The sequence below is a fragment of the Camellia sinensis genome, chromosome 10, assembly GCF_055761805.1.
Source record: "Camellia sinensis isolate YWXY chromosome 10, ASM5576180v1, whole genome shotgun sequence".
NCBI classification, from domain to species: Eukaryota; Viridiplantae; Streptophyta; class Magnoliopsida; order Ericales; family Theaceae; genus Camellia; species Camellia sinensis.
The window spans coordinates 117,683,127-117,695,416 of record NC_138970.1 but is presented as its reverse complement, the minus strand read 5'-3'; the positions used below and the strand labels follow the sequence as shown (position 1 = coordinate 117,695,416).

The window sequence follows — 12,290 nt, the reverse complement described above, 5'->3', positions numbered from 1 at the left end:
TCTCTCTCTAGTTTCTAGAGAGAGAAACTTCTCACCGTTGTTACCCATGGGTGATAGATCAACGCGGTTCTCCAAAGCCGCCGTAGCAACGCAGTGGATTGTTGGCTACTACGGTTAGTTTCTTTTGGTGGGTGTCCAGCTTTGGCCCTCTGGCCATGGCCGGTGTCAGCGTCGAATGTAGCTCAAGCTTGCCAGTTCTTGCCTGGTTTGGTTTCGAGTTCGCCGGCGTCGTCGACACTACTGAAAGAGTACATTCTGCAGCTGTGATACGGTCCCCGTCGTTGCTCGGTAACTCCTTATGGCGTTGATGGTTTTGTGGGTGTGCCACCGGGGCTTTGGCATTGAAAGGTGGCTCTCTCTATGCTTCGCTCGTTTTGCCGGTGTTGTTATGCCGGTAGCTTTGTTGAGGTTTGGCTGCTTTCAGCGCCGGAGGGATGACCTGCCGGATTGCTGTCCTCTGATTTTTGATGAAGTTGTAAGCTGGGTGTTTGTATGGTGGACTACGGATGCTACGGGTTTGGGAAGCTGATTCAACGGCGTTGGTTTCTTCCCGGAGTTTAGCCGGTTTTCATGGGAACGCCGATCTTGTTTGGCTGGTTTTCAGTGGATTTTCTTCGAGGACGGAGTGGTGGCGACGCGCCTTTGGTGCGTTTGGTCTTTACGGTCGTATGGACTGTGTAAAGCTGAGGCTCTGTTTGCTTGGGAGACCCGCTGCCAGCTAGCTAGGGTGTTTGGAGGATTTTCAAATATCTTCCCTCTTTGCTGAGCTCATTTTTGGTTGCCATTAAAATAATATTAATATTTATATTGGTAGCTTATTTAGTATCTGTTTTCTTATCTCTTTTATGCTACAAATTCCTATTTCTTGGGTGATCTCATCTTTTAATTTTTGATTTACTTTTACATAGTAGATGGAGTGTCTTCTGGTGTTCTCTATTTTTTTGTGTGCGAGCTTCATTCTGAGAACTAAGGTCTCACTTTGGTTTTCAGTTTGCTTTGGAACTTTTCCCCTCCTTTTCTAGATTCTTGTTTGTGTATGCAAGATCTTGCGATGGTTCTTGTTGATTGGAAAATTTTTGGGATGCATTTCCTGAAAATCCTTGATCTGCTGTAAGAAGTGAAATCTAAAGTTTTGAGTTTGTGAACTCCCAAGGGATGGTTATATACATTAGAGATTGGGTTCTGTTCCAGCACAGTCGGAGTTTTGGCCGTTGATGCTGCTAGTTCCGAATTGATTGGACCGAACGTGATGTTGAAAATTTATCAGTCCAATGTGTTGAATTGGGTTAACCTAACTCTGGTCTGGTCTTTTCTGTATCTATTTAGTAGATTATTTAAATCTATTTAGTAGATTTTGTTGTGAGCAGCAGTTAGGAATGTTACCTTTTAGGCGTGTACTGAGTTTCATTGTAAAATCTATTTTTTTGGAATATAGTTCTATGACTTACCCATCCAAAAAAAAAAAAAAAAAAAGACGATATTAAGTTCAAGACCAACTTGCCACACCTAAGTGCCCCACTCAAAATTTTCACATCCAAACTGAACCACATAGTGCGTCATAATCTCTTGTAAAGTAAATAGGGGTGAGCTATATGCCCAGTAGGAATACATTTAACTAAGTATCTAATCGTTTGAATAAGTCCACGACACCCTTGTAACTAAACAACATAATTAATAAAAAGATAATCAATTAAATAAATAAATAAATAAATAAGGAAAATAAATCACATTGCCTTCTCATACCAAACCATTATCAATAGTGGAAAGTAAATTACACCGTGAGTCCTATTATAAGAGTCAAAAATCACAAACACAAATCATTTTCGTTTAAACCATCCCCATATTTACCGACTATCATACAGTAAGATGTGGGCATCCAAAATCATCTATTTTTTCACTTTTACCGACTACAATACGGCAGGACGAGTGGACACCCAAAAACAATTTTCTACATTCGTTCAGCGATATACCTGGATAAGGCAATTGGGTACCTTGACTCCCTGCACGAGTACCAACACAATTCAACAACATCAAAACCTACTCTTAACCTGGACTCATGCTCAATTTACCAAGCTTTCATTCAATTAACAAGTATTCAACATTTTATGAATAAAGTCTAAACACAACATTCAAGAAGAATTAATTCCCAAGCCACAATTTCATTATCATAACAAGATCTACATCTTTTACCTTCAATCTAAATACTATCTTCTACTCAATTTGAAATTAGGGTGTTAGTTGAATTTGGGGCTTTCTCCCTATCTCTATATATATAAATATAGATTCTCAACATCAATGTTCCTAGTTTATGAAAAATTAGATGAAATTCTAACAAGAATTTAGTAAAATGTCCCATTTTGTTACATACAAAGTTTAATCCAACTCAATCATTTAATGAAGCCTTAAAATCACAACAATACCATATAAACTTCTTCAAAACAAAGAAATACAAAGTAACCCTACCTCAAGTTATTAGCACAAAAAGCAAGCTTCTAGATGAGAAGTCAATTACGAAAGGAACGCTTGAGCAATCATTCCACCGCTCGAGCTAAAAAGGAGAAGTCCCAGAAGTTTTGTAGAGTTATAGTGAAACTACTGGGAGATCACATTCTGCACTCAGGCGACGATTCCTTCGCTCGAGCGGTCTCGCCTATAAACTTGCGAGATCTTAGGAGCAACAATTCTCCGCTCAAGTGACACTTTCTTTGTTCGAACGGTCACCTAGAACAAGATGTCACAAATTTTCTCTAATAAAATAGGGACAATTCCCAATAAAATTTGTATCAAACTAGGGTAAAGCACCAATAAATCCCTAATCAAGATCTTATGATCTATAAAGTGCTACCTTTTTTTTTTGTAGACTAATAAGTCCCATTTCAATGTTAATGACACATATGTACAAGTTTGCAACGAGTGTTACCCTATATGTGAAGGGTAAAAAGGGGTTTTGGTGATGTTAGAATTACTAATTTGTCCAAAAGTGTAATGTAGAGCTTTTTGGTCTCCCTCCTATTGAGAAAAACCGAAATGACGAAGATGGAATGTTCTGGGTTGGCAATGTTAATGCGATGAAGAATAATTGGTTTGTGTTTTTGGCAATGTTAAATCATCATTTTGCCTTGCCCTAATTAGCATCTTGTTCCCCCACAAACCCTAGAAATTCGAAAACCCTCTTCTGGAAGGTAACTTACGTCGCCAATTAACGTCGGAACTAAAGCATTTTGTGAATGTGGTTGATGTTAACGACGTCACTCTAGCAAGTTGGCATTATCCATTTGTTGGCGCCTATGATTGTGTTGGTTAACTATGGCATTAGGTATGTGGTTGTCGATGTTGGTCTGCTTATGTCTATGGTTGAATCCATTTGTGTTTATAATGTTATATTATGTATTTGTCTTTGATGATAGTTTAGTAATGTTTATGTCACGACCCAAACCCACCCCTATAAGTTTAGCGTCGTAACCAGCTAGTAATCTTGGGATTATCAAAGGCCTCTGAACAGAATTACAAAATATAAGGGGCTGCAGAAGCAATTATACAAAATACAATGTCCATAGAGTTGTGTAGACATACATGGGACAAAAAAGATTTAAAAGTTATATATATAATATCAAACTTTCATACATCATGTATCACCATACAAATACAGATAGTGTCATAAGGGACTTAGCCCAAAGTATAGATAGACAAAAAAAAAAACAAAACAAAAACATCTGTCACATGATTCACAAAACTTGACCACATGACTTTCGGAACCTCCTCGAAAGGCACAAGGGTTGGTTGACAAAACAATCTCTAGGCATTCATCATTGAGCCTAGTCACGCACCTGATCACCTACATACATAAAATAACTAGTAAGCGGAAGCCAATGAACAATAACAGAGTAAAGGGTTTAATGAATGTTATCCATAAAAGTTACAAGAAATGGAATACATAATCATGTTTAGAAATTAGAGTTCATATCAGAAAGATTTAGAATCATACTCATAATCAGAAACTGCAGTTAATCATATATGGTACATCTATTAGCACTAGCAGAAATAGTTCACCCATAAGGGATGATCATAAAGACATACAGTTGACTCACGTGCACGGAGAAGGTACAGTTGGCTCATGATACGGACAGTTGGCCCATAATTGGGACATAACAGAACAGATAACAGATGTTATCTGAAACTAATGATGGCACAAATACATTTCAGAAACATTGGACAACCATTCATTCATACATAAAATAATATTTCAAAAAACAGATCATCTCATATCATTCAGAAGATACTTATAATTGAACATGGCTTTACAAAGTTATTACTCACAGATGGCTCCAATTGTAGAACAGATGAAGTAGACACATCAAATAGCTTACGATGCGTGATCTACAAACTACAAATAACACGTACACATTGAAACACACATTTGGGATTCATTACAGTCATTGTGTTTCGTTCTTAGTGTGTTTCTAAGTCTTATCCTCATTATTGTGTCTTAATCATGTCCTATGAATGTCTAAGATGCGATGAGGATGCCAAAATGCACTTTGAAACACTTAGTCAAATATGCTGAAATAGGGGCCTTGCTCAAGCGCAACTCCCTGTGCTTGAGCAGAGGGTCAAAAATGTGAGTGGTCGCTCGAGTGAAACTTCCTTCGTTCGAGCGGTCTGTAAACTCTACAAAAGTACTGGTTGCTTGATTTTTTCGCTCGACGCATTCTCGACGGTCGCTTGAGCGTGTGGCTGATGTCTTCGCTCGAGCGGTCTGTAAAATGTGTCAACTTCTGGGAGCATGCAATTTACGCTCGGACCAACTTTTGGTCGCTCGAGCGGAGGTTCAAAAACAAAGGTGGTCGCTCGAGTGCAGAGGCAGAATTCTGGGATTTTCATATTGCACTCCCAAGCTCAAAACTCGAATCAAACACTACAAAACTCATCATTTTGGGCCAAAACTCATCATTTTGGGCGAAAACTCAAGAAGACACTTAGAAACTTGTACAATATCAAGGATTGAAGATCATTTCGCAAAATTCAAGGCTCAATAACATGCCAATTGTGCAAATTCAAGCTTGAAAGATAGAAAAAATCACATGCATGAAATTGTTTGTCTCAAAAGCTTTCAAAACGTGATCAATGATGGTAAAATAGGGTGAAACTTGATGCTTACCAAACCTAAGGTGAACTAAGGACTCCATGATAGGACTCCATTTCGCCAATTCTAGCTTAATACTTGCATTACATAACTTAATTCTCTTAAATTCATGGCTTAGGCTACAAAATTGTACAATCTAAGGGTTGAATTCTTACCTAAACTTTCCAAGGTGAGAGTTAGAGGCTTAATTCGTGAGTCTCTAAGTCCAATTTGTCTTCTCCCTAGCAAATCCCTTAGCTTGAGCTCAAGTCTCCTCCTTTCTTTCCCTCTCTCACGTTTGTTGTTTGTGTGTGGGATTAAAGGTGTGATAAAGGAAAATAGATGAGTGGTGGTACATATAGGAGCCTTATATAGCCTTGATTAGTAATGATTAATTAAAGCTAATCACTTGGACATTGATTATTCTAATTTAATCGTTCTGAATTGGATTTTAATTAAACCTATCATAAATTCTTAAAAATTCCAACCAACACATATATCATGTCAATTTCACGATCGGATGTCAATAAGACCTTCAATTTGCAGAACAAAACGGAAACACAAATAGATATTCCTACAACAAACAGATAGAATCTCCTATAATAGACAACACATGAAATTAATGCAAAATTTCACCTTAATTACTTATTAGGCATTCTTAATTATGGTTTATACGTTAATCATGAGTTGAGGTTGTTATAGTCTTCCCCCCTTAGAGAGTTTGGTCCTCCAACCTTGAGTTACCTCCAGTCTGCAGAAATATTGGATTCAGAGGGAACAATTCAGGGTATCTCTTCGTCATATGAACTTCGGTCTCCCAAGTTGCATAGGTTCCTTTATGGTTTTGCCAATCAACCTTTACCAGTGGAATTTCCTAGCTCCTTAGTCTTTTAATTCAGCAGTTAACAATCTGTATTGTCCGTTCTTTGTACATGTAATCATCCTTCAAAAGTACATGTGTTGGCTCAATAACATGTAATGGATCTCTCAAATAATCTCGTAACATTGAGACGTGAAAGACATTATGCATATATTCCATGACCAGCGGTATGGCTACCCGATACGTCACCGAGTTGATTTTCGCAAAAATCTCATATGGTCCAAAATATCTCGGTGCCAACTTGCCTTTCACTCCAAATCGTGTCTGGCCTTTCATTAGAGTCACTTTTATGAACACATGATCCCCGACTTCATATTCTCTATCTCCCCTTTGGACATCTGCATAATTCTTTTGACAGCTTTGTGTAGTCTTCAATCTTTGTTGAATCAATTTCATATTTTTTATGTTGTTTCTTGCACAAGTTCTGGTCCCAACAAAGGTCTATCACCTACCTCGGCCCAACAAATCGGAGAACGTCATTTCCTATCATACAAAGCTTTATAAGGAGCCATTCCAATACTTGAGTGATAGCTGTTATTATACACGAACTCCGCCAACGGTAAGTAAGTCTCCCAATTGCCTTGGAAATCTAGGACACACATTCTGAGCATATCCTCCAAAGTCTGTATGGTTCCTTCTGATTGGCCATCTGTTTGTGGATGATAAGCACTGCTTAGTCTCAGTTCGGTCCCCAAAGCTTGTTGTAAACTCTGCCAAAATCTCGAAGTAAACTTAGGATCTCTGTCAGATATAATAGACACAGACACACCGTGTAGTCTCACATTCTCATTCACATACATGTTAGCCAACTTATCTGCATTATAAAAAGTTTTAATAGGTAAGAAATGCCCGGACTTAGTCAAACAATCAACAATTACCCAAAATAGAATCCATACCTCGAGAAGAGCGAGGCAGTCCAACAATAAAGTCCATAGTAATATGCTCACGTTTTCATTCTGGTATTGGAAGCGACTGAAGTAAACTAGTGGGTCGTTAATGTTCGGCTTTAACTTGTTAGCAATGCAAACATCTAGCCACAATATCAGCAATGACGCTTTTCTTCATTCCATGCCACCAAAAATTTTGTTTCAAGTCATGGTACATCTTCGTATTCCCCGAATGCATAATGAATTTAGAATTGTGTGCTTCAATCATAACACGTTTCCTCAAGTCAGAACAATCCGTTACACAAAGTCTGTTCCGGAATTTCGACACATTATTATCAAACACAAATCCTAGCCTCGCTTTTGTGTCAAGGTCATCAACAATCTTCTTTAAGAACTCATCTTCAAGTTGTTTCTCTCTAATTTCTTCAATGATTGCAAGCTAAGCAGAAAATGGCAGCTCGAATTCTACCTTGTTCATACAGGACTATCTCAATTTCATTCCTCTTGAGGTCACATAACATTTCTCTCTGGCTAGTGAGCAAACATGACAAATTTCCAATAGATTTTCGGCTCAAGGCATCTGCAACCGTATTTGCCTTCCCTGGATGGTACAAAATTTGTAGATCATAATCTTTAATCAACTCTAGCCATCTTCTCTGTCTCATGTTCAATTCTTTTTGGGTGAAGAAGTACTTGAGGCTTTTATGGTCAGTATACACTTTACAAGTCACTCCATACAGATAATGATGCCAAATCTTTAGTGCAAAAACCATAGTTACAAGTTCAAGGTCATGAGTTGGGTAATTCTTTTCATGTGGTCGGAGTTGTCATGAGGCATAAGCAATCCCCTTACCATTTTGCATTAATACACATCCCAAACCTTTATATGACGTGTCATTGTAAATTTGAAACCCATTAGTACCATTAGGCAAAGTCAAAATTGGTGCAGTTACTAACCTGGTCTTTAGTTCTTGAAAAGTCAACTCTCATTGATCAGTCCAATCAAATGGCACATTTTTTCTGCGTCAACTGTGTCAATGGCATGGCAAGTTTGGAGTAGTCTTTCACAAATCGACGATAGTAACCTGTAAGCCCCAGAAAACTTCTAATTTCAAACATACTAGTTGGTATTGGCCGGTCAACAATGGCCTCAATTTTTTGTGGGTCCACTGATACACCATCCTTGTTGAACACATGTCCCAAAAATGCGACGCTGTCAAGCCAGAACTCACATTTGGAAAATTTTGCATATAACTTCTTTTCTCTCAAAATCTATAAAGCAATTCTCAAATGATTCTCATGCTCTGCCCTGCTTTTGCAATAAATCAGAATATCATCAATAAACACAACTATAAATTCATCTAGAAATTGTTTAAAAACCTTATTCATTAGGTCCATAAAAGCTGTGGGCGTGTTAGTTACCCCAAATGACATCACTAAAAATTCATAGTGCTCATATCTAGTTCTGAATGTCGTTTTCTCTAGATCTTCTTCCTTGACCTTTAAGTAGTGATACTCGGATCTAAGGTCTATTTTGGAAAACACTTGAGCCCCCTGAAGTTGGTCAAACAGATCATCTATTCGGGGTAGTGGGTATTTGTTTTTCATGGTTACTTTGTTCAGTTCCTGATAGTCTATACATAGCCTCAAAGATTCATCTTTCTTTTTGACAAACAAAACTGGAACACCCCAAGGCGAAGTGCTCGGGCGGATGAATTTCTTGTCTAAAAGTTCTTGGACTTGAACTTTTAATTCTTTCAATTTAGAAGTTGACATTCGATGTGGGTTTTAAAAATTAGTTGTGTCTCGAGTACAACATTAATAGTAAACTCGATTTCTCTATTAATTAAGTCTCTGGGTAAATCATTTGGAAATACGTCAGGAAATTCATTTACTACAAGGGTGTTCTCAACAGTAGAACTATCGAAAGTCATAGTCAAAACGCAACACAAGTAACTCCGACACCCCTTTCTTAACAACTTTATGGCTTTCACAAAAGAAATCAAATATGGTGGAGGAATTACCCCATTCCCAACAAATACAAACTCAAGCATACCAGGTGGTCGAAACACAACAGTTTTATTCACACAATCAATAGTTGCACAATACTTCGTCAAACAATCCATGCCCAATATACAATCAAAATGATCAATGCTCAAAGGGAACAAATCAACGTACAATGTCATATCACCAATCATAATATAACATGCTGAATAAACATAAACACATATCATAGAACCTCTAGATGGTGTAGGCACAGATAGTAAACAGTTCATTGGTTTTAAAGGTCTAGTTAATTTTCGAGGAAAAGAATGTGATACAAATGAATGCATAGAACCTGAATCTATCAACACATAGGCATTTTGAGCACAGATAGAGATTATACCTGACACCATTGATTCAGTATTTTGTACATCCCCAGACACTAATGCTAACACTCTTCATTGCCTTAGCGTTTCATTCCTGGTATTACCCCTGGCATTCATTCTTACATTAGGCCTCAATGCAGATCCGGCTGAACTTGCTACAAGACGGTTGGCATTTTTTGACCCAATTAGACAATCTCTTAAAATGTGGCCCGTCTTGCCACATTAGAAGCAAGCACCAGATATCCGATAGCAAACCCCGCTATGTCTCCTACCACATTGAGCACAAACAGGCGCAGACCCGCTGCTCTAACTTGAACTGCTAGTAGACCCCATATTTTGCTTCTTACTTATAGCAAATAAATGGCTTTTCTTAAAACTGAATCCAGATCTTTTCCCTCTCCATTCAGTTGTTGGTGCTTTGGATTGTTTCTTTCCAACTAATGTGGCCTCTGCCATCAATGCTCTGTCAAGTATTTCTACATATGTGGGCAATTTTAGGAAGCCTACCCAATCAAATACATCCAAGTCCAATCCTCCCTCAAATTTTTGAGCTTTCTTGTAGTCCGTATCCACCATATGAGGAGAAAATCAAGCCAATTCAGTGAATTTAGCCTCATACTCGGCTACAGACATGTTTTCTTGCTTGAGTTCTTGGAATTCAGAAACCTTTCGATTCCGAAAGCACTAAGAAAAGTACTTATCATAGAAGATCTCATTAAATTGAGCCCATGACATGGTTCCATTATTATTTCGGATTAGCAACCACCATCTTCGAGCTTCATCTTTTAGAGTATAGGTGGCCAAGAGAACCTTCTGAGTCTCAGAACAGGGAAACACTTCAAATAATTTTTCCATCTCGAGTAAACATGATTCTGTCTTTAGTGGTTCAATACCACTCAAGAAAGTCAACGGTTTTACCTTCATAAACTTCTGAGTGCGATTTATGATGTCATTGTTATCCGGTTCAACTTGCACTGGCGGGGGTGGAGGGGGCAAAGGTTGTTGCCTCAAAGATTCTATCAAGGTTGCAAGCAATTGTTCCATTCGATTCATTCGGGCTTCGGAAGATTCACTTGCATCATTTCCCCCTGTGTTCTCCATGTTGCTATAGGTAAACAAAGCAATAATAAACATAGGCCAATAATTCTTTTCACAATGTTTGGAGTATCCAATTTTTTCTCATTCGTTTCAATTTCATATGTTCATATTCGAATTCAGTTTTCACATTTAAAGAGATCAACACACTCACACATGCAGATGAAATGTCCCTAATTCTTTTCTAGGACATCCTATAGCTTTTATGGACTTATATGTGCGGTATAACTTGTGCTCTGATACCACTCTGTCACGACCTAAACCCGCCTCTATAGGTTTAGCATTATAACCGGCCAATAATCCTAGGATTACCAAAGGCCTCTAAACAGAATTACAAAATATAAGGGGCTGCAGAAGTAATTATACAAAATACATATGTCTATATGTAGACACCCCATTTTTGACCGTCCTCAAGACTTGGACGTCACCGTTTGAACACTCGGTGATTATCCATGTTTGTGCTCGTTTGGAGTTCCCGGAGGTCTCGGCTCGCACGCCTTGCCTCAGGATCCCCGAACTCGACCGTTTAGTGTCTGGTTTTGCACCAAACACTTGCATCTTGCCTTTGAGAGGTAGGGAAGGGCTTGTAGACCATCCCTACCCACCACCGGCAGTGGCTAGATGCCACCGGCTGGTTTTTGCTGCCACCGGCAATATAGTTTGCCGGTCGGCACTATTTGTTGCCGGTCAGCACTTTTTTGTGCCGGTCGGCACTTTGTTTGGCCAAGATGGCATTTTTTGCCGGCCGATTGCTGTTCATCTGCTTTTGCAGATATTTTTGGACAGCTGTATAACTTTTGCTCCCCTCCATACACGTGTATGGAGGGATCTCCCTCTTGCAAAGCTTGTCTTGTAAGCTTTACAAGAGGCATATAGAGAGAAGCTCTCTCTAAGGCAAAAAAGAAGGGGGCTTTAGACATTTTTGAGAGAGGAAAATACAGAGAAGAGCTCTGGTTTTCTAGGGTTAGGGTTAGACATACACAATCTATCTCTCTTTCCCTTTCATTTTGTTCACTAGGTGTTTTGTGCCTTACTATTGCACACAAACACCTAGTGTTTCACCTTCCTCTAGGAGCTGAGGTTCTAAAGAGTGTGTTTTGAAGTTTTTGTCTTGGATTCAAGCTCAAGGAGGCCATTGGAGCATCTTTGTTGAAGAAGGCATCAAGGGTGAGAAACTAGTCCTTTTTTCCCCTTTTTTTGCATCAATTTTCTACTAGTCTTAGAGCTGTTTTTGTGATTATTGTATAACATAAAAAAGTTCTTTTTTTAAGCCCTCTTTATTGTTTATTAAGAGTGTTTTGTTGTTTGAGGGGTGTTGACCACCCTTAGGCCTCAAAAGGCCTCATTTTGAGCCATTTTGTGTTAGCTCCGGGATTTTGGTGTTGAGGTCTCTTCACCACTGAAATCTTGAGGGATTTCAGTGTTGAAGATGATCCTTTGAAGTCCCAAGAAGGAGAGGGCCACCCCCTCTCCTTGTTGTCCTTGAAAAGGACACATTTTGGCCTCTTAAAGAAGCCTATGCTTGAGTGTGTATTGAGCATGTTTGGTTTGTTTTTCATGCTTATATATCCATGATATAACATGATTTCAAGTTGGTTTTGGAACTTCATGCATGTTTAGCATAGTTGCCTTGTAATGCCATGTTTGTGCCTTGACATGTCTAGGTTGTTAGCCTTTGTTGGAGCATGTTTTAGGCTTGTATTTGTGAAGATGATATGCTTATTTTGCCATGTTTTAGATCTGTCCATAGTCGTTTGGGTTGATCTTTGCTTGCATTATATGGCTCCTTTGCATTTGGGCTTGTTGGCCTTGAGTATGTGCATGTGTAGCATGCCATCTTTGCATTGTTTTGATGATTTGGAATCATCTTGCATGCTATTTCAGTCCCATTTCCATGCTTGTTTGATTGCCTTGCATGTCTCTTTAATGCTTTGGAA

General features: G+C 38.7%; 1 protein-coding gene across 1 annotated transcript; it reads right to left on the bottom strand.

The window, feature by feature from the left end:
- Positions 1–6,017: 6,017 nt before the first annotated feature.
- On the bottom strand, positions 6,018–6,398 carry LOC145800647 (uncharacterized). The gene has a single exon (XM_082890365.1). The coding sequence runs from the start codon at positions 6,396–6,398 to the stop codon at positions 6,018–6,020; it is 381 nt and encodes a 126-aa protein (XP_082746491.1).
- Positions 6,399–12,290: the final 5,892 nt, after the last annotated feature.

Excerpts from the sequence above, each read along its gene's own strand:
- LOC145800647 (XM_082890365.1), bottom strand. The coding sequence starts at position 6,398 with ATGAAATTGATTCAACAAAGATTGAAGACTACACAAAGCTGTCAAAAG.